The sequence below is a fragment of the Phodopus roborovskii genome, unplaced genomic scaffold, assembly GCF_943737965.1.
Source record: "Phodopus roborovskii unplaced genomic scaffold, PHOROB, whole genome shotgun sequence".
NCBI lineage: Eukaryota > Metazoa > Chordata > Mammalia > Rodentia > Cricetidae > Phodopus > Phodopus roborovskii.
The window spans coordinates 8,646,581-8,668,683 of record NW_026126416.1 but is presented as its reverse complement, the minus strand read 5'-3'; the positions used below and the strand labels follow the sequence as shown (position 1 = coordinate 8,668,683).

General features: G+C 39.0%; 1 protein-coding gene across 3 annotated transcripts in view; it reads right to left on the bottom strand.

Annotated features, from left to right (window-relative positions):
- Positions 1-22,103, bottom strand: part of Ralgapa2 (Ral GTPase activating protein catalytic subunit alpha 2) — a 256,297-nt gene that overhangs the window by 106,661 nt on the left and 127,533 nt on the right. For all 3 annotated transcript variants that reach the window (XM_051183228.1, XM_051183229.1, XM_051183230.1), the window contains 4 exons: positions 11,273-11,401; positions 6,863-6,991; positions 5,989-6,047; positions 2,275-2,383 (listed from right to left, as the gene is read on the bottom strand). In XM_051183228.1, coding sequence (XP_051039185.1) covers positions 2,275-2,383; positions 5,989-6,047; positions 6,863-6,991; positions 11,273-11,401 — 426 coding nt within the window. The remainder of the gene's footprint in view (positions 1-2,274; positions 2,384-5,988; positions 6,048-6,862; positions 6,992-11,272; positions 11,402-22,103) is intronic.

The window sequence follows — 22,103 nt, the reverse complement described above, 5'->3', positions numbered from 1 at the left end:
CACAGTGAGAGACTGACAACGTGCCAACGCTGAATTAAAGGCAGAGAGCTAAAGGCATACGATGAGTACAGCAGGTAAGTACAGGTGAGTATAGCTTGTGCTTTCTAGGAACAGGAGCTGTTATGGAGAAGGCTGGTGTCTGTCTTGTGGGCCAGAGTGGTTAGATCTATACACAGACAATGGGACAACCTGGCACTATGATGGACACTTTGACAGGGCAAAGGCAAACTGTATAATTGTATTTTTTCCCTGGTACCTTATGTTTTCCCTCATAATTACAGAAAAATTGCAGGTTTTGAGAATCCAAAAACATTCAAAGAAGAAAATCTGTTACCTGTGATTGTATTCCTCTACTATTATCAACCCCTCTAAGGTAAATAATTTATTTAATATGTATGGGTGTTTGTCTGCATGTATACCAGCACCATGTGCATGCTGGCTGTCCTAGGAGGCCAGAATAAGGTCACAAATTCCCAAGAACCAGGGTTACAGACAGTTGCAAACTGTGGGTGCTGGGAACTGAACCTGGGTATTCTGCAAGAACAGTCAGTGCTCTTAACCAATGAGCCATCTTTCTAGCCCCAAATTATTATCAATTTCTATCTCTATTCTATACTATATAGGAAGCTATTCATGTCTAAGATACCATCAAATTATTAACAGTGTTCTCAAGTAAAGGATAGAGCTAGGGAACTAATTTAAATGTGTACTTTTAGATTTCTGAAAAGAAAAACATCTTACAATTGAGAAAATGGGATTTAAAAATTAGTTGAGACCCATAGAAATCAACAACTTATATCCAGTATTTTTCCCTCTGTGGTTTGGAAGTCAGAATCCTGCACACTGAAGTTATATAAAACCCTAGGCATGAGGCCAAAGCATCCTGGTTGGACCTGCCAAGGCTCTCAGTCAGTCCATTTCCCTCATCTGTTAAGTATAGGTAGCAGTATCACTTCAACTCCTGCGATAGTTCTCAGTATTAAATATGATGGGAAGGGCCAGGCCAGAGGAAACTGTACCATGTGGCATTACTGTTTACAAATTCTTCCATTATTCTTCAGGGGATCAGTGGTAGGTACCTGACAGCTCCTAAGGTACAACCAGGTGTTATACAGGAGGGCTAGACGATGAGGTGATGGGGAGTAGAGGATACAAGTGGGGAACAAGAGGTATTGAGCTTGGTCAGTCAGGGGCCAGACCATCCATAGTGTCCCATTCCAAGGATGAAGAACACTGTGGGTCCCAAGGAAGACAATACACAAAGGGCAAACAGGGAGGCCACTGGTCTAAAGACAACTGCCCAAAATCTGCTGTGATCACAGTTACTATGACAACTTCAAAAAATGGATGAAGGGACTGGACAGATGGTTTGGAGTTTCAGTTCAGATTCAGCTGAATCCTCCTACAGCCTGAATAAGCTCCTTCCATCTCCTGCTATCAGTTCACTTCTTCTCTGGTAAAATGGGAACACTTCCCTTGCCACTAAGAACTTTCACAATGCCCTCGGCACAGCGCCTGACAGAGACTCACTGGTTCTGCAAATTTAATAGTAACAGTGCTAATTATGTCTACTGTTTCAGCAAAGGAACCAAGAAGGGCGGGATGCAAGCTCTGCTTTAGGAAACAGCCTAACTGCACAAGTGAAGTTCAATTATGTCTTTTATGCCACACATATCTACTTTCCATGCTGGCTCTATCACTCAAGTCTGTATTGCCTTAGACTTGTGTGTGGATTCCTCTGGGACTTGATTTCTTCTGGGGTAAAATACAGACTGTGGTGCTCACCTTGAGGAGCTATCACAAAAACTATAAAAAGTATCAAGAGATTACCAATATTCTAGTTTCATGTGATGCTCAACAAACTGCACATCTCTCAATAGCAAAGCAAAGAAGGAAGAAGCCCCCAAATGCCATCATCCAGGCAGCAGGTGAACACCCAGACTCCCAAGGGGAAGCTGCAGGCTCCTATCTCAGTCATGCCAAACAGGTCTCGGCTTGAAACCTCACTTTCTTATATGCAAAGATGGCCAGCCACCAGAAGAGCCCTAAATGGCCCAGGCTTGGTCCACAAACAGACTATAAATGATCTAAGAACGGCTGCCAATAGCTGCTGGCAGCCTCACAGAATATTTACCATGGCCCTTAGAATGGGACTTTTAAAGCACTGTCTCTCTATAATGTAGGGAGCTGTGAAACTGGACTAATTAAAACTAAAACTGGCTAAAATACTGGGAGAAAGCTTAATGTCAAAAAGGCATTAAAAAATGGGAATACCTTCAGAGTTACACCTATCACATTGATGGCATCCTTCACCTGAGGATGGCTGGCACACTGTGTAAGCTCTTCACAGATCCAGATCCCGAGGGAGCAAATGGCAATGCATCTTTCAAAAGAGAAGCAAAGGGAGGAAAGAACTCATGAAATTCAATATATTTTAAAATGACAAAATAAATCTATTTATTCAAAGAAACAACAATTATAGGTATACTAACAGAATAGTTTCCTCGAGAGAAAAGGTAGAGAACTTCCAGTGGGCCAATTTTCAGGATAAACAGAATCACCAATGCTAATTAGTACTTGAATATTTCATGAAACAAGTGGAAGACTTTCTGTTAACTACCACAATCCATGTCATCGATTTTAATTGACTCTGAACCGTTACTACATTTTATTGTTAAGATAATTTTGAGGAGAAACAAAAGTCATGGATGTTAGATTATTGAAAATTCCCTTACAAAGTGTACCCTATACTTCAAATGTAAGACAAACACTATATTTGATTTTAAAGTAGCTTTCAAAATAAACACATTTTAATGTTATTTCTTCTGAACACCATGTTACTATAAGCTACTCTTCAAGAAATGTGACTTTCCTTCCATACATTAAAAAAAAAAAAAAAAAATTAGGGGAAAGGAATTACAAAGATGGTTTGATTGGCATGAGAAAATTTAAAAAAAAAAAATCAGATATATTCCACAAGACTCTGAGTTGAAAGCCTGAGTAAATATTTTCGTTTTTTGAGATGACATTTGAAGGACATCAGGCTTAATAGGCTAGGGGATGTCAGAAGGCACTAGAAGATTCAGTTATGGCTGTGTTACACTTGCATGTTAAGACAGCTGACTTGAGGTATTAAGTATGCAATTCAATATCTAAGTCTGGCTATGCAAGAAATTCGTGAAAAGACAAGGTAAATAAATTGGAAATGGTCAACAAGCATTTCTATACTGACTAGAATGTGTGAGACATGCAGGAAGTCACAGGGAAAGGCTAGGCCCAGACCCAGTCACTGGGTCATTTTAATATGCAGAAGTTAGGCAGAGAAGGGATATTAGCACAGGGATCAGGAAAGGAGCAACAGCCAGAGGAAAGCAGGTTCCGTTGTAGAGAACAGGCATTGTTTAGAAGTGGGTAAAGACAGACCAACTTCCAGACTTTTAAAAATCATAGTAAAATCTCTAGAACGAACTTTATGAGAACTGAATGGAAATCAAGCCGATAATGATAATAATAAAAAAGTATAGATAAAGAGGTGGGAAAAAGGGTAGTAATGCTTAGGGGTTTCAATTAAAAATAAAATATTAAATAAGATGAAAAAACACACCCAAAAAATCATTGGTAATAACAAATACAAATGAACTAAATAAAGTTTCTATTAAAAGACGAAGATCACACAAATTTATACAATCATAAAATCCAGATACATACAGCTTTTGGAAAGGCATTGTAAAACAATACAGAAAAGTTATTTTGAAAAAATAAAATGTATTATATAGTATGAAATCAGGAGCAGGTAAAGTGATCTCTAAAATAAAACAAACTACCCATAGAAATAGAAAGGACCATATACAAATAAATACATTTGACTCATTACAGAGATAGGACAATTCCAAATGCCTATGCAACTAATAACATTATAGCCTTTGACAGAAATTCCAGGAAACAGATTAAGGCTCAACAGTGGAAAGTTTTTAACATACCTTTCAGTAAATGATCAAATTAATAAAAACAAAACAAACTCCAGAAGGAATTCAGAATACGTGAAACACTGTAAGGTTACATCTAGAACAATATACTTCACGATTAAAGAACAGTATGTGCATTTTCTTCTTTCTCCTTTAAATTACAGTATTTTCCTTTTTTATTTTATATTTACAGATATTTTGGCTGCATGTATATTTGTAGTGCCGAAGAAGGCTAGGAAATGGCACTGGGTCACCCAGGACTGGAGTTACAGATGATTGTGAGCTCCTATGTGGGTGCTGAGGATCCAAATCCGAGTCCTCTGTAAGAACAGCAAGTACTCTTAACCACCAAGCTATCTCTCTAGCCCCTATGTACATTCAAGAATATACGGAACATCTGCTAAAACTGACTAGCCGTGGGGTCCCAAAGCAAGTTTCAACAACAGTTATCAAGCACACATTTTGATCTATACTATAATTACTTGAGACAAAAAAAGACAGAAGAGGGTGGAGATGCACAGTGGTTAACAGCACTTGTTGCTCTTGCAAAGGACTAGCATTCAGTTTCTAGAACCCACATGGTAGCTCACATCCATGCTTAACTCTAGTTCTAGGCAAAACACTAAATCATATAAAAATTTAAAAGATAGATGTCTAAAAATGTTTTAAAGATAGAAATAACCATATATTTGGAAATTAATAAAAAAAACCCCTCATGATCCCAGGAAGGAATCATAATGCAAAGTAGGAAAAAAATGGAATTTTAAAATACTGTGTGTATTAAAACTTGCAAGGTTTGGAAAAGGTAGCCCCTAATAATAAGCATTTAGTCTTAAATGTTAAAGGAGAAAAGTTAAAAATACATCAAGTATGCATCTTTAAAAAACAATAAAAGAATAACACCACAAGTAAAAGAGTATAGAAGAGCCCAAAGCTGAAAATAAATAAAAACAAATATAGAGAGGTAAGCAAAGATGACAAATCTAATAAGACTAGCCTTACAACCAGAGAAAATACAAAATACTTAACAGCAAAAATGAAATGGACAAATTCTTGGACATTTATGCTAGTGAGATCTGCTAATAAACAAGGATAATAATCCTACTGCTGCAAAAGACATTCTGAGTGTGGAGAAGAAAGAACATGTTACTTGTTTTGTGGCTCCTTTGCCTAACACCCAAACTGGGTGAGGGCATGATAGGAATAGAAAATTACAGACTTAGGATGTAACTTCCTGAACAAAATACTACCTAAACCAGAATCTATAAATCAAGGTGATGGTATGTCATACCCAAGTTTAGTTCAATGTTAGCAAACTGGTAATGCCCATATAGCTTCTGAAAATGGCAGAAAAACTGGACTAATCCATCTAATGAAGTGGAGTTCAGAAAAATACAAAAGCTAATAAACTTTAAATCAGGAGAGTTCACAAGACAGTAAAGTTAGGGCCTCTGTTTTCCTGTGTACCTAAGGGCCAGGACATATGTTAATTGCCATGAAGCTGTCAGAGGCTGAAGAGGCCTTAGCAAGGTTGGAAATTGAATGAGAGATGGCTGCTCTTCCAGCTTTGTCTACAACTTGAGCGGAGAGGGAGGGATTTCTTACCACAAAGTTGACCTAGAAAGCGTATCTTGGTCACAAACTGTAGCAGTCTTAGATGCTTGGCAGAAACACCCAAATGTTTCTACACATTGCCAAATTAGTTCAGAGTCTCTGCCTGAAACATACAGCTTTTATGAACTGTTGCTTCATCCCTCCATTTTCTGAAGACATCATTTATTTCTAATCTTGCATTTCCTTATGTAGGACAGTGTTCTCCATCTCACTCTGCATCTTACTCTTCTCTCAAGTAATAATGACATTGTAAGTAGCTAAGCAGAGCATCTTTCTGACAAAATGCTTACTACACATTTCACTGCGGGTAGGAGAAATGGAAAGGATTTGTTTTTAAACATTAACTATTTATACATAAATGTGCATCTTAAAAAATTCTATCATAGTTTACCTCTTGTTCATCATTTACCTTGCACATTCATTTGGTTCCTCGGTAGCATTCTTCAGTAAAATATTTATGAGGTAATGCTAAAAACACAAAATTCAGTAAATGAAAATTTGATGTCATTGTTGCTTTCCCGCATGTGCCGACCATGTCACAGGCACCCTGGAGCTAGCAAAAGGCCAGGGAGTTGGGGAGCCCTTCCTTCAGAAAGAACTTGGCTCGCCTCAGCAAGTGCCTCCCTGGGTAACAGAGCCAACCTGCAGCACAGCATTTCTAGGGATCCAGTGGAAATCAAGCAAAGCATCTGAGAGAGACTTCCAGATAGGAAAATCTCCATTTTATTTTGATTGGATTACATACTGCACATTAAATTACAGATTATAATCAGAGTTACAGATTGACTGACTGGTGCTGGGACTTTCTGTTTGCTTCAAATGTCAGCTGAGGACAGAAAGAAAAATGCTTACTTTTATTCCCCAAGAAATAATTTGGAATTTCAGGTTATTAGTAGCATTTAATCAGGCCAGCAATGGGATTGAATATTTAGCTTATTGGAATTATTTCTTATAAATTCATTTGCCACACTAATGCAGCATAACTAAGCTAACAGAATTATTACAAATGATGATTCATTATATAATTAAGGTCCCTAGGAACAATAAACAGAAATTAAAAAAAAAACAAAACAAAACACCAGAGGAACAGAGCTATCAGGTCTAACTGCAATATGCTGTGAATGTGATATATTCACAGTTCATACAACTCACTTCTGAAAACAACTACTGAAGCTTTCAAGAGATACAGCAAATGTCAGGGGAAAGTAGATCAGTGCATAGAATGGAAGACACAGTGATGTAACTCCAGCCGAAGATGCTAAACTCAACATTCAGTTATGTACCTTGACATCTTCAGTTCCTGTGATGACCTCACTCATTTCTGGCACTGACTGCAACAGAGGGATCTTCCGGTAGGTATTTGGGAAACAGACAAGGGAACCGAGGAGAGTGAGAGCTTCTGGACGGGGCACCTGCACACGAGGAGGGAAACACCAAGTTTCTTTACATAAGCTGCAAGCTTGAAGAACATGTTTTACTCTTTGTTCTGGTTTTGAGAGGGAATCTGTTTTTCCTTCTAGGTACGAAGCACTAAACTATTTAGGGTTATTTTTCTGGTGGATGTTTAGGCAAGGGAGTTTTTTTCTAAATGAAAAGGCAAATTGCCAGGGAATGGAAAACATCTCAACATTTGATGTAAACAAGTGTTATGAAAACCAGTCTACAGACCAATTCATAATTAGAAAGGCAAATGGCTCTGTCACGGCTGTTTAAAATCATTTCAGAGTTTGTGATCTAGACAGAGCAGAGAGAATAAGAATGGCCTAACATTTTTCGAGTAAAAAGCAAGGGCATTCAGAAGGAGGAGCGTTGGAGGTAGCCATCCAAGGAGAGCCGGGGAGAAGAGTGATGGCAGTTGGGGATGGAGCCATGGCATCAGGGATAAAGTCACTAATGCATGCTTTGCTTAGTTTTTAAATATGAATGTTTGTAGTGGCTACTGTGAACTGTGAAAGTTTGCTAAAGTCAGGTGTGGTGAGTACTCTGGCTAATGACCTCCATGGTACACACCCAGTGGACACCTCCAGTCTCAATCTTGTCTGAACTCAGAGGTATCTGATACTGCTCACAGCTCCCTTGCAGTATGAACATTTTTATCACAGAGTGTCTGGGACCCCTTCTAAAGAGACTGACAGCCTCCCTTGCTGGAACTGCCCATTTCCTTACCACCTAACTTTGGGGTACTGGCTATAGTTCTTGTTCTCTTCCCTCACAGATCCATATTCAACCAAAGAACGATCTAAATCTGGGGCTCCCTGCTGTGATCTGCTATACAGTACTCCATGGTATGTGCAAGCCATGGTTTTTGTTCTGTTGCCAGTGGATATTTGGATTGGTTCTAGCTTTGGCTGTTAAATATGGCTGCTGTGTGGAAGCTTCCAGATTTCTTTCGTGATCTGTTCCTGTGCACACACTTCTTTCTCTCCCTAGTTGCCTGGCCAAGAAGGGATCCCTCACATCCCCAATTAACTGCAATACCTAAAAACTCTGGCTGAGCAGGTGTGTTCCATTCAAACACCTCTCATCAGGTGCACAGCTTTAAACCTCACATTTACACAGGAATGTAATTCAAAGAATCATTCTCTCCTTCATATAACCATTATATTCATATTCTCTCTGTTTAAAACACCATTTGGGAAAGCTATTTTTTCTTCATCGCTGAGGTATGACAGATAAAATTATATTTAAGGCAGTGGTTGGTTCTCAATCTGTGGGTTGTGACCCTTTTTGGGGGGGTGCATATCAAACAAATATCTACATTATAATTTATAACAGTAGCAAATTACAGTTATGAAGCAGCAACAGAATAATTTTATGGTGGGGGGGGGTCACCACAACATGAGGAACTGTATTACAAGGGTCACAGCATTAGGAAGGTTGAGAAACACTGATTTAAGAAGGTACAACACATGGATGTTTGTGTAAATAGTTAAAAGTGTACACACTGTAAAATTAAAACTACAATTAAGCTTAATTAACCCATCTATCATCTCAAATAGATGTTGTTTTTCATGGAGGAACACTCTCTTGATGAATTTCAAGTTTACAATACAATATTTTTAACTATGATTATCACTTTGTACAGAAGATTTCAAAAACTTACCAAAACTTTCTACATTGACCAATATTGATGGGAGATGTCATCCTGTAAATATGTTTTTCTTATTGGCTAATGAATAAAGCAATGTTGGCCAATAGAAAAGCAAGATAGGCAGGACTAGGAGACAAGGAGAATTCAGGGAGAACAAATGAGTAGATTTAATATGTAGGACCAAGAAAGTAAGACACCAGATCTTCTCTCTGGTAAGATGAGACCACGTGGAAATACTTAGGTTAATAGAAATGGGTTAATATTTAAGACAGAGCTAGCCGATAAGAAACTAGTAACTGGCCAACAGATTTATAACTAATACAGAGGCTCTGTGTGTTATTTGGGGCTGGCAAGGCTGTGGGACCAGGCCGGCGGGAAAACTTGCCCGTAACACATTACCCTATTTACTCCCCAGCCTTTAGCAAACACCAGACTACTCTTTGTTTCTGTTCATTTGGTTTTTAAGAGTTCACCTATCACAGAGATGATGCAGGGCCATGTCTGGCTTATTTCCCGGGCAAAGTAGCCTCTGGAACCACTCACATTGTCAAACACACAATATTTCTCTGTTTTTAAGGCTGAAGAATATTCTACTATATGTGTCACATTTGTTCATCCACATATACACTCTGTAAGTTGTTACTCTAACTTGCTAACTGGGAATAATGCTGCAGTGAGCATGAGAGGCAGCTCACCTTTTCATATGTGGATTGTACTTCCACACATCTCAGTAGAATTATCAGATCACTTAATGGCTTTATTAATCTGTGGAGTATTCCTTTACACTGTGTGAATGAATATATGTCACTGTGATTGGTTTAATAAAAAAAAAAAACTAAATGGCAAATAGCTAGGTAGGATTTGGGTGGCAGAGAGAATTCTGGGAAGAAGAAAGGCAGAGTTTGAGGATCAAGAGGCAGATGCGGAAGAAGCAGCATTGGAAGTACATAGATGACGTAAACAAGCCTCAGGCAACATATACATTAAGAAGAATGGGTTAAGTTATGAGAGCTAGCTAAAAATAAATCTAAGCTATCCAGGTGGTTATTTGGGAGCCAGTGGTCTTGATGAAAAACTCTACCTACATTAATCTTTTGAGGTCATTCTATTTTCAACAATGGCTGTACCGATTTACATTCCTACCAAGAGTATACAAGGATTCCCTTTCCAGCAACTCTTAACGATGGAAATTATTATCTTGTGGTTTTATTTTTCATTTCTGTTTAAATGTTGAATTTTTTTTTAATATGTCCATTGACCAATGTATGTTTGAAAGGTTAAATAGTTCACCTAGAAAAAAAGGTTCACGTCTACAGGGGGCCCACCATGTGTGGTGCTGTCCTATAAAGGGCTGTAGCATGTTCTACAGAAAAAAAAACTCATAGCAGGTAATAAAATTTTAACGAAGTATGATTCTCTTGCCTATGCCTTGTAATTTTTTTTTTCAGTGCCAATTTGACGAGTTAACCCTCAACAAGAAGGTTCTTTGGGGATGATTTCCCCCAATCCAGTAACATCACATCGAGAAAAGTTGCTACATCTTTAAAAAAAATTCAACATTTTTCTTCCTCTATTTTTCCCTTTTCTCATTCTTCCCTTTTCTTATTATCTCTTCCTTTCTCTTTACTTTCTAATTTAGCCTTATAAGAAGACATTAGGACATAAAATAGGACCACAAATGATCAATTTTATAAGTACTAAAGCATCCCCCCCAATGGAAAGTGAAAAATTAACCATGTATCAGTCATAATTTAGCATTGCAACTACTCACACTGACTTTGTATAAATCCCTAGCAAATACAGAATACTCATGGTCTTTACAGAGGTTGAGGACTAGATTAATAGTTTGTACATACAGCACAAGTGGGAAAGGCACTTTACACCTAAGTGGAAGTGTCATCTCACAGTCCTGAGACACTGACTGAAGAGTGCAGGTAAAAAGGGAGGGAGTAATTTCCTCCTGTGGCCCCTGGCGCTCAGTAGCCCACTTGCTTCTAATTTAGTAGGAGAATTAGTAGAACAACTCAGAGTTTTTCCACACATTAATATGAATATATTCTCATTACTGGTGAAGAAAATTAGTGTTCTAATATTTTAAGGGATTATTTTCAGGGCTAGGGTATATCTCTGTGGCAGAGTGCAAGTTTAACATACAAGAGGCCCTGGATTTGATCTTAAGGACTACAGACTTCTAATTCTTTCTATGAGATTCACAATAACCAAACTAAATGTAACAAAACAACAACACATTACTTTGAACATACACTTCACTTCTCTCTTTATAACATTTATGTCCATAATGCTGTTTACCGGCAAATACTAATAAGGGTCTATAAGACAGACCCCCCTTTCGTGTAAATGTGCTGACATATTAGTGGGGATATGATTTCTCACACTTTGGCCTTTTGATGAAACGCCTTTCTAGTAACAGTATGTCATCTTATCCTACAATTTCACAGATCAGCTGCCAGGATATCTACTCTGAGAGCCCAGTTTCACATTGCACTAATGAGTCAACACCTGTTAGAGTGGAGAAATCTGAGCCTTGTTAGCAATTGTGAAGTCTCCCAGGAGCTGTGATGCTGAACATTGTCATACTCACCAACAACATGTCTGCACTGAGGACCCTGGCAGCAGCAGTGATAAAGTCCCCCACCAGCATTGAGAAACCAGGCAAACCCAGGGAGAAAAAACGGGGTGAACAGTTTCTTATGATAGTGTTTAAAACATCCTGAAAAGGAAAATAAGGAAACACAACTGTAATTTTAACAACAAAATTCCCAAGTGGTTTCTTTGTGTACAACATGCAAGACCACCGTAAGATAATACAGCACAATGATAGTGATCCCCCGCCCCCTGCCCCAGACAGGGTTTCTCTGTGTAGTTTTAGAGCCTGTACTGCCCGAAACTAACTCTGTAGATCAGGCTGGCCACAAACTCACAGAGATCCTCCTGCCTCTGCCTCCAATTGCTGGGATTAAAGGCGTGCACCACCATGGCTCAGCTATAATGATAGGTTTTTAAGCAAAAGAGTGCAAAGGGTGCCTAACTCCAATGGTTCCTGTACACATCTCTTGTTAAGGAGAATGGAGACAACAAATTATAAGATGACTTATCTAATGCCATCCTGTGGTACTGAGGCTTGCTAAACATCTGTCCTGTATGTATCCCACCTGACAAAGGGCTCCTTGGACAAGCTACAGGACTTCTGAGATAGACATATAAGTAAAATCTACCAACACCCATAAAATAAGAATTGAGCTCCATCTTTAGTTTCAGTCCAGAAGCTAAAGCACATTATTAGAGAATCTTATAGGCAAAGGGATGGAAGTTTCAGGCACTCAGAAATGGGAGTGTGGGCAGTGCTGAAGTCATGCTCTTATATGCACGAGGCACAGAGGTCAGGCAGTTGCCACAGATCTGATGTGTGCAGGAGGTGCAAACACAAAGCCAACAACAGCCATTTGCCAGAGCTCGGCATCAGGAGCATCTCCTAGCCAGCTCTCCATCCTGTGTCCATAATGGACTCCTGGGGAGGGCTGGCTGGCCCCCAACCCCGAGTCCCTCATTCCCGCCTGTGCCGGATCAGATCCACCACAGGACAGTGTTCACACCATCATGGCCAGGCCCCCTTCTAAAGCCATCTGTGTGAGTGTGTGCATGTACAAGTGGGATTAGAATGAAAACTACAATCTTCTTTTACACAGATTATAGCCAGATACATAAATCAAACCTACCACACTAAAGTACTTTAGTGGTGTGATTTACCACCATGCAACCATTAGTATCAATAACAAGTAAATAGCAAAACATAAGAACCTTAGCTGTCAGTGTGGCTATCTAAATAAGCCCTTCAAAATAGTCCTGACTTAGCTACTAAATGAGAGCAAAGCATAGCAACATGCTGATTTCCAAGGATATATTAAGCCCTTCATGAGATTCACTTCATTTCACAATTTGTCTTCTTAAACACAGCTTACATATGCTCACAAAACATTTTCCAAAGACACTTTTCTTGTAGCGGATTCATTTAATTTATATAAATAACACTATATGCTTCAAATGACTACAGAATAGTTGATATATTAGTGTTCACATATGATAAGCACTTTAACTTAAAACTTATGGCATTTCAGTGGACTTTTTGTTTTTACACAAAAATGAACAGATAAACATGATTTACAGATGAAAGATGAGGCAGACAGATGATAGATAGATAGGCAGATAGATAGAAAGATAGATGGATAAAGTAGATAGAGATATAAAAGGAAGGAATGGAAGGAAAACCAGAACCAAGGTTTTTTCCCAGTTAATATTTAAACCTGCTTTAATCATGTCCTGTGATACACTTTAGGGTGCCTATCAGCCAAGACAAACATTCTCTGGGCTGAGCAGATGGATGCTGCTAGTTAGAAAGTGTGTGGTAGACTTAGGCTCCAGGAGTGGAACAAAAGATCTACCTTTTTCATAATTAAGCCTCTGATTAATGCTCTGGGCTCCTCACCACACACCTGTAATTACTCACAGAGGTATGCATTGTGCTGGGGCCTTGTCTCAGAATATCAGGCATCAAGCTATCCAGCAGCAGATGGAAGCACACTTCTGTTGACATATGCTGCAATGAAAGGATTCGTGCAAACCTGGCTAGCAAGGTAGCAGAATGCCATGCATCTGAAGATTAATAATGCAAACAGCCATGATGTTAGCTTTGTTATGTTTGTGTTAATTCCATCTGTTGAGACAAGGAGCTAAAACCCTGAAGCCTATGGTTTTTTTTTTTTTTTTTTTTTTTTTTAATCTTTAGTACACACTAAACTCAAATGAGCCATTTTCACCACTGGAATTTAAAATTTTGATTTAAAGATGGTTTTCAGGAATAGGTTTTTAGGAATTGGGAACTGAATCCTTTAGCAAGCTGAAACCATAATTTGTAAAACTTGCTTCATTGGTACATATGCATAAAGACCTGGGGGGGGGGAACTACATTCAGAAGAAACTACAAAATTGTCACTGGTGCAAAAGGCAGCAGATATACATGTAGTTGAGATAAAGTCAGAGGGCTCACCCAGGCCTTGGACCTGGGCCAGTGACTTCAACTGAACCTGCTTCTATGGGCAAAGAGATGGGAAAGAGAGGGACAATAACAGATGGCAAGCCTACCCTACTTGCCACCCACATAAGACAGAGCCTGGAGGGAAAGTGTGTCTCTGCTGTAGTCACCAAAGACAGCACTGGGGCAGGGTTAATGTGGGGGTTAAAGAGGGGGCCATATGACCAGTCAGCCAAATTACTGCCACATGCTGGCTTACTTTGCTTATCTACACTGAAATGGAGCAGTCCAAAGGGTCTGTCTTTGAGATAACACTTTAAAATTAGGAATAGCCACATGGTACTCAGGAGAGCATCTGCCATCCATGTTTCCAACAGAGGGCCATGCACGATGAGCTCCATTCACTCCTACTAGAAAAATCATTCTTCCATCCATTTCTTCACCTCAAGGTAATAGGATCAATCTCTGGAAATACAAAACAAAGTCTTCCTGATTCTAATAGTTTATTCTCAGCCTACAGGGCTTTATATATCAATACGACAGAATGGCAGTTAGCATACACCCATCACTCAAGGGGCAGCCCTCATGCCCTTTGTAGAACCCTCCCTAAAGCATGACTTGCATAGTAAGTGTTTTCAAAATGACTCACTTTTTTTTTTTTAAACTTAAAAATTATACTGGAAAACATCCTTTGTCAGAATATACTCCTTAAAACCAATATAATAATAACAAGCAAATGATGCTGAATTTCTTGCTAAAAAATAATCACCAGCTCTTAGTTTGAGACAGGCACCATTCTTTTAAAACAGTGGTTAGCAATGCCACCGGACCCACCATGGTGGCTGTACCACCTCCACCTGGCCTGAGAATGTCATAAGGACAGATTGTGATGGGAAAGAGACTGTTATCCTCACTGTGTGATCCCTTCTCTCAAGGCTGCCACCACTATAGTCCCTGCTGGGAAATTTTCCTGTGTTCAAACTCTCACCATGAAGAATCCTAGAAACGGGGCAACAAGGCCTCGTTAGAGAGAGACTATGGGCCGCCCCTGGAACAGCATGTTTCTCTCTTCCTAAGATGGGAAGGGTCCCTCCTTAATGAGCAGTAGGCAGTGGGATGCAGATGTGAATAGATGCTTTATGGAGGCTTTCGAAGACCATGCAGAAGTAAACAGTGTTGCCAGCAAACAGTGTTTTTCAAAAAGGAAGAATTTGTATTTCATAGAACTGACTTCATAGGTTTAGTCCACATAACTTGTTGAATGAATGTTTAATGACCTATAGAGGAAGGGTATTTCAAAATATTCCAGAGATAATATAGGCAAGTTTCTTTGATCATGAAAAAGCTCCAGCAACCAGTTCCCTAAAACAACCTCTTTAGCAAGCAATTAGAGTTCGTGTATATAACTTGAGGGTGAAAAAAAATGGAAGCAAAATCAGGAACAAGATCTTTAGGTTCTTTAAGTTTTATCCTTTTGAGGAATTCTAGATCCTACCTGAAACAAGTGAGTCTGATGCAAGAACTGTTCCCCCCCCCCCTCCCGTACATTCTAAACAGACTAAACAGGAAGTTAAACTAAACAGCAGGCTTAGTGGCAAATGGAGTCTGGAACAGGACTCAGGTTTGATTCTTTAAGTTGACTAGGATGGAGCAGATACATTTTATTTTTGCTGGAAAGAAACCACCCTGTGAACTGTTGCCACACTGTGAGTAGGACACACAGTGGCATTTTCTCCTGTTTTAATAGGAGCTCCATGTTGAGTGCTTTTGAAAGCTAGACTGTAAGATGATAATTGTGGCTTTGCAGCTTATCACAAGGTTCAGGCTTATGAGAAAGCGACTGGTGAGAACATCTGTCTCTTATCACTGATCTTGCAAAAAATCAGGTAATTCAAATAGAGGCGTGTTGTTTCCTCTCCTCCAAAGCACAGTTCTATAAACACAAACTACATTCAGCCCCTCAAATGAATCGCTTTAATTGAACGCTATGTACACAGTAACTGGAAAAACTATGAGTGATACGGAAAACATATGGTGACGGCAGCACAAATTGGCTTACTCATTCTGTACAGGGCTGCTTCTTTAGTTCTCTTATAATTGACCTTTAGAATGATAAATGTGTAAAATAATTTTGTTTATTACAGCTCTAAACCTTCCAACAATTACACAAAATGAAAATTTAAAAGGAAGGATTCCTTCTGGAAGCATTTCCATTGTTTACATAATTGCACAGCTATAATTTCGTGCTTGTGTTGTTATGGAAAATAAAAAAAAGGGCCATTACTGGCCATTTCAATTCAAAATATTGCACAGTAGTGTCAAAAATGGGGGCAAATGTTCACTTTACCACAGTTTAAAATGGATTAACCCTGGATAGCTAACATGTTGGCATAGCATTCTTTGAAACACAAATGTGCAGAAGTTACCATCCTTTCTGCATTGGCGATGTGGGGGCTATGCTTTCACACCAATCACATGTATATTTTTCACTTAATATTTGCTCATGACCTAGCAGATAATGGCTGTAACACAATAGCCAGCCATCTGTCTCCCTGCCTTTCCTTGGAGGACTTCTGCCTGTTTCTCCAGAGCAAATAGATCTGGTTATCCCACCTAAAGTCACTTAGGCCCTGTATGAAGCTAAGCAGTCATCAAGAAATAAAATCTGTGTGTGCAAAATCATTTAACTCCTCATCTGACTTTTCCCTTTAAGAAGTGCTACACAGTAAAATGATTTCATTGCTACTTTCTAGGGCATCTATCTTTTTACTAGTATAAACCCCAGGAACCTCTTATTTGGTAACATGGGAACCATTGGGATTTGTGTATCCCAGAAACCAGGTTAATTAAAAAGACATGACTCATTCCATACTTAGAAATAATACAGAAATACTTTTCACATTAAGTGTGAATATAATTTAAATTAACGACCGCTAAAACCACAACCCTTTAGTACCTTCAGGACACATTTGCAAATATCAGCTATTGCCAGATGTAGCTATCCTAATAGATCAGGAACCTTCGGATTCTAGACCTGGCCCTCTGTTCTCTGCTATCAGCTCTCTGCTCCTTCAGCTTTCCATACAACCACATCCTTCTAGAGACTATAAGTTGCTATCTAGTCTCTGATGACAAAAATAAAAACTTGGTCATTACAACACCCCTCCCCCACGGGCCCACTAAGGCATAGCAGAACATGGAACCACTTTGAAACTGCAAATTACTCTCTAGATCTGAGCCAAATGATGCGTGGTATATGCCATACGTTCTCTGTGTAAATGGCCTAGTGGGATGCAGTTTATTTGGAGAAAAGCAGAGATTTTCAAAATGTGACTTCTGCCAGTGTGACTATGTTACTAAAGTCCAGAGGAACAGGGCAGAATAGAGTAATTGGGCTCAGTGGCTGAGACTCAAACACTCCTTGAGTTCTGTGCCCTGAGGACTGTTGTGATACAGAGTTTCCAGGACAGTGGCATGCACAGCAGAAGGGAAGTGTGTGTGTGTAAGACACTTCTGAAGGCAGAGAACTTCTTTGCCAGTCGCACGGTAATAGGTGGGGAGAGGGCACAAGGCAGCCTGCAAGTCCAAAGGAAGTATCTCAAAGCGTGTTTATACCTGCTTTACATTTAACCCTTATCTGTCAAGGGAAGCCCTGCTGCTGGCCCTGGAAAAACAAGACGGGTGGGTTTGAAACACTACATAATTGTATTTTACAGTAGAGTTGAAAAGTCACCAGCCCTGTCTCAAATGCTGCTTCTTTTTGCTATTTGTAACCACTTTATTAATTATTTCATATGTAATAAAATACATCCTATAATGTGTACAAAATAGCTTTTAGTGTAGTCCCACAATTGAGCAAACATTACCACTATCTAACTTGAGAACATTTTCATCACTCCCAAATGAAACCCAATGTCCATTAGCAGCCACTCCTTGCTTTCCCTCTACCTAAGTACCTGGCAACCACTAATCTGCCGTCTGTCTCTGTGGATTTGCTAGCTCTGGACATTTCAGAATATGGAAGATTAGAGTGTGTAGCATTTATACCTGGCATCTGCCACTTAACATGTTTTCAAGGTTTATCCTGTTTTATTTTTCATTTGTTTTTGTTGGAGATAATGTCCACGTAGCCCAGGCTGACCTCAAATTTACTATGTCTTAAACTCCTGGTACTCCTCTACCTCTGTCTCAAAATTGCTGGGATTATATAGACTAACATGTCTGGCATGGCTGTTTATAAAAATAACTAAATGATATTCTATTGTGTCAGTAGTCTTCAGTTTCCCCTTTATTTTTGAGACTGGGTCTTATGTAACCAAGGTTCCACTAATCCTCCTGCCTCAGCATTCTGTGGGCTAGAATTTCAAGTATGAAGCCCACACCTGCCATGCTTACCATTGTATTAGTTGGTGGGCATGTGAGTTGTTTCTAGCTTGGTGCTTGTCAACAGTGGAGCTATAAAGTTGTGTGGGATCTCTGGGACCAGTTCCTTAAGGAGTTAGCTTACAGTGGAGCTGCTGCTTTTGTGAAGCGTGTTTACATTTTGAGGGGCTGCTTCTTCCTCACAGCAGTTCTTCCACTTTATATTCTCACCAGGAAAGTCCAAAGGTTCTCTCCCTCCTGTCATGATTATTCTCCCTGTTAAGGAAATAACCTTAACAGCCATCATAGTGAATAGGAAGTGGTACCTTATAGTTTTGATTTACATTTTTCTGTGACTGATTTATTCAACATCATTTCCCGTGCTTGTGGGCTATGTTGATGTCTTCTTTTGAAAAAATTTAATCTAGTTAAGTCCTCTATTCTTTTATATTTGGGGCATTGATTTGCTATTGAGTTGCAGAGCTTCTTCCTACATTCTGGCCAGGAAATCTTTACTTGGCATGTGATATGCAAAAATGAAAAAAAAAAAATTTTTAAATTTTCAATCGTGTGATACGGCTTTTGATGCATGGTAGATATTAATTTTGATAAAGGTCAGTGTATATTTTCTGTTTTTCTTTGCTGCTTGTCATTCCTAAGTCTTTAATATCAATTCTAAGACAGTCACTATTTTCTGTTTTACTTTCCTCTAAAATTATTATAGTTTTATCTGTGACACGTTATTTAGACCATTGATTCATTATAAGTCAAATTTTTCATATGGTGTGAGGTTGAGATAGAGGCTGATTTTGTATATGTGTGCTATATCACATATATGTGCTTGAGTATGTGTGTCCATATACACACAGGAGACTAGAGAAGACATTAAGTGGCTACTCCATTACTCTATGTTTTACTGTTCTGAGATAAGGTCTATTGCATGGGAGCAAGCAAGTCCCAGTGATCCTCCTGTCTCTGCCTCCAACAGCACTAGGGTTACAACCACGTGTGGCACTGCCCAGCTTTTACATGGTGCTGGAATCTGAACTCAGGTCCTCATGCTTATTCAGCATGTATGTACTCTTACCCAATGAACCATCAATCCAGCCCCTAATTTTATCCCTTTCTATGAAAATGTCCAGTTGTACCAGCACCATGAGAGATTACTTCTTTCTCACTGTATTGTTCTTGCACCCACATCAAAAGGTAGTCAACTATAGACATATATGTTTCTTTCCATACTCTCCATTCGATTTTATTGCTCTATAGGTCTAACTACCTATGAGTTCTTATGGTTCTTTTAAAAATATTACTTTGTCTATTCACAACTCCCTGCAATTCCATGTGAATTTTAGGATCAGCAAAAGAGGGCACTGGGATAATAAAGATTGTATTTAACCTGCATATCAATTTTGAGAATATTGTTGATATTGTCTTCAGAGTTAGAAATATGGGATATTTATCATATGTTTATATAGATTTTACCTTTTTATAGTAGCAAGTTTAGTTTGTTATGTTGATAAATTATACTTGCTTGGATAAGTTTATCTCTGAATTTTCACTTTCAAGACCACTACAAATGGGATTATAATTTTATTAATTTCATTTTCAAATTTTCCATCACTGATATTTAGAAATACAATATAGTAGTTCTTGTATATTAACCTTGTGCCTCGTAAACTTACAAAAGTAACTTATTAGATCTAATAATATATATATTCTATGCATATATGTATATACATATATGTGTATATTTTCTTAAGTATCTGTCCTAAGCAATTAGAAGACTGCAGGGGTTGGGGGGGTTAATTTTGACTGACACCTTGACTGGATTATGAGGCACTGGAATACTGACACATTCCTCCAAGAGTGTCTGTGAGGCTTTTCCAGAGAGAGAAGATTGTTTCCCCCAACTGAGGAAGAGGTGGGAAAGGATGAAATTAACTTCCTATTCAACCACAGGCATGCTGTTCCTGCCACCATGCCTTCCTAGCCACCAGGAACTGGATTAATTTGAACTGTGAGCCAAAATAAATTCTCCCTCATTTACATATTTAATGACAGTGAAAATTAACTAATAGGACATTTGGGAACAGATGTGGGGAAAACCCACATCCTTTATTTGCTCTTCAACATCAGAGGGATGTAGTAGTTTAATGGGGTAATGTATTATTTCTTTGGTGGGAAGACAGCCAGATATTATGACATGACATCTAAACCCAGATAAACCTGTATTCAAAATACTTTTGGGGAGTGGAAAATTTATGATTTTCACAAGAATGTGTACAATACTGTGAGATCAGCACCATCAAGACAGAATGTACCTTCTATCACTTGACCCAATTAATTTTCCTTAGCCTTAGTTCTCAGTCACATGAACAAAATATAAAACCGCCTAATCCTGACCAGTGCAACTCCATGCTAACTACTCACAGGTCATGAGGTTATTGCTGTCTTTCATGTGTACTTTCTTTAATAGGCAGGTCATAACTGACAAGAAGATAGAAAAACCATTAGAAAATTCTAGCTCATTTATAATTCCTTATAATGAAAACTGCTGAAGGTCACGGAAAGAAGTGACTTACAAGATGTACAAATTGGATCTCGAAGACACTGGTCCACCAATATCTCAATCATCACCCCATAAGCTTCAAATCCACAACACTGCAGTTTGTACAACAGCCTGGATTAATGAAGTTGATGCAAATGTGAAAGGGCAGTTACTAATGCCTTTAATTCCAGTGCTCACCCACATGGCAAGTTCCAGGACAGCCAGGGCTATATAGAAAGGCCCTTGTCTCAAAACAATAACAACAACAAAACAAATTACTAAATGAAATCACAGCCTTTGCAAGTCAGGTACTGCCTAGGATCACTAGCAGCAAGGACGCAGTTAAGATTTAAGGAGTATTGCCTAAGATAAACAGTTATTAAAGTAACCATTTCATCCTAATGCTGAAGTCCAAATTAGACCCAGCTAGCTGCCCACTTGCATTACACTAGACAGAAGGAAAATCAGTTCGGAAAGAGCACTCCTACTGAATATAAGCAACAAGGTATTTCATTTATCCCTCTGCAGCCATGAAAACATAGACAATCTAGGATATCTACATTTGATCTTCTCACTTTACAGAAACAAAGAAGATGAATCAAGGTCAGTGGCTACAGCTAGTGAAGCTGCAGACATAAACAAAAGCATGCTCCCCTTTCAATGCTAATTCAGGGTCAATGTGTCACCATTTGAAATGAGTCCATAACACAGCACAGAAGCACCCTGACGACCTGATTTCGCTCTGAATTGTGCTTTTCACCTTGTTTGCTTTCTGAAATCAACATTTAAAGATACACACAGGAGTTAGAGAGGAGGCTCAGTAAGAGAAGTGCTTATCCTGCAAGTACAAAGACCTGAGTTTGAAACCCTAGAACTCATATAACACCAGTTGTGGTGGCAAAGTTTCTAATGCCACAATTTCTAACTGTGAGATGAAAGACAAAGACAAGAGTCTTCGGAGAAACTCACAGGCCAGCTGACCAGGTATTAATATGCAGCAGTAGACAACAGACACCCTTCTCAAACAAGGTAGGAGAGGGCCCATATCCAATCTGATCCCCAAACCCATACCATGACACCTGAGCACCCATGAAAGCACACATGAACACACACACACACACACACACACACACACACACACTACTGAAATCAGTAAGTCCTACAGTTTAGGCCTACTCCTCTAAAGTAAGGAATATCACAGCAAACTGTCTCATCAAATATTATCTTCAAAAGAAAACCAGATCTCCTGCAAATACTTTCTTCTTCAGACACTGCTGGAGAGAAATTTGTTGGGTATGCATTCTGGTGTGAATGAGAGCACCAGAGGTAGCCTATAGGGAGAAGCCAAGGCATCTAGTCCAGCAGGAAAGTGAGGTTCCCATTTTTCTTTTCAAAATGAGCACTAGAGGACATACAGTAGCTGTGACTCTGGTGTTCATTCAACTGTGGCCCAATTCTGTTCCAAGGCTC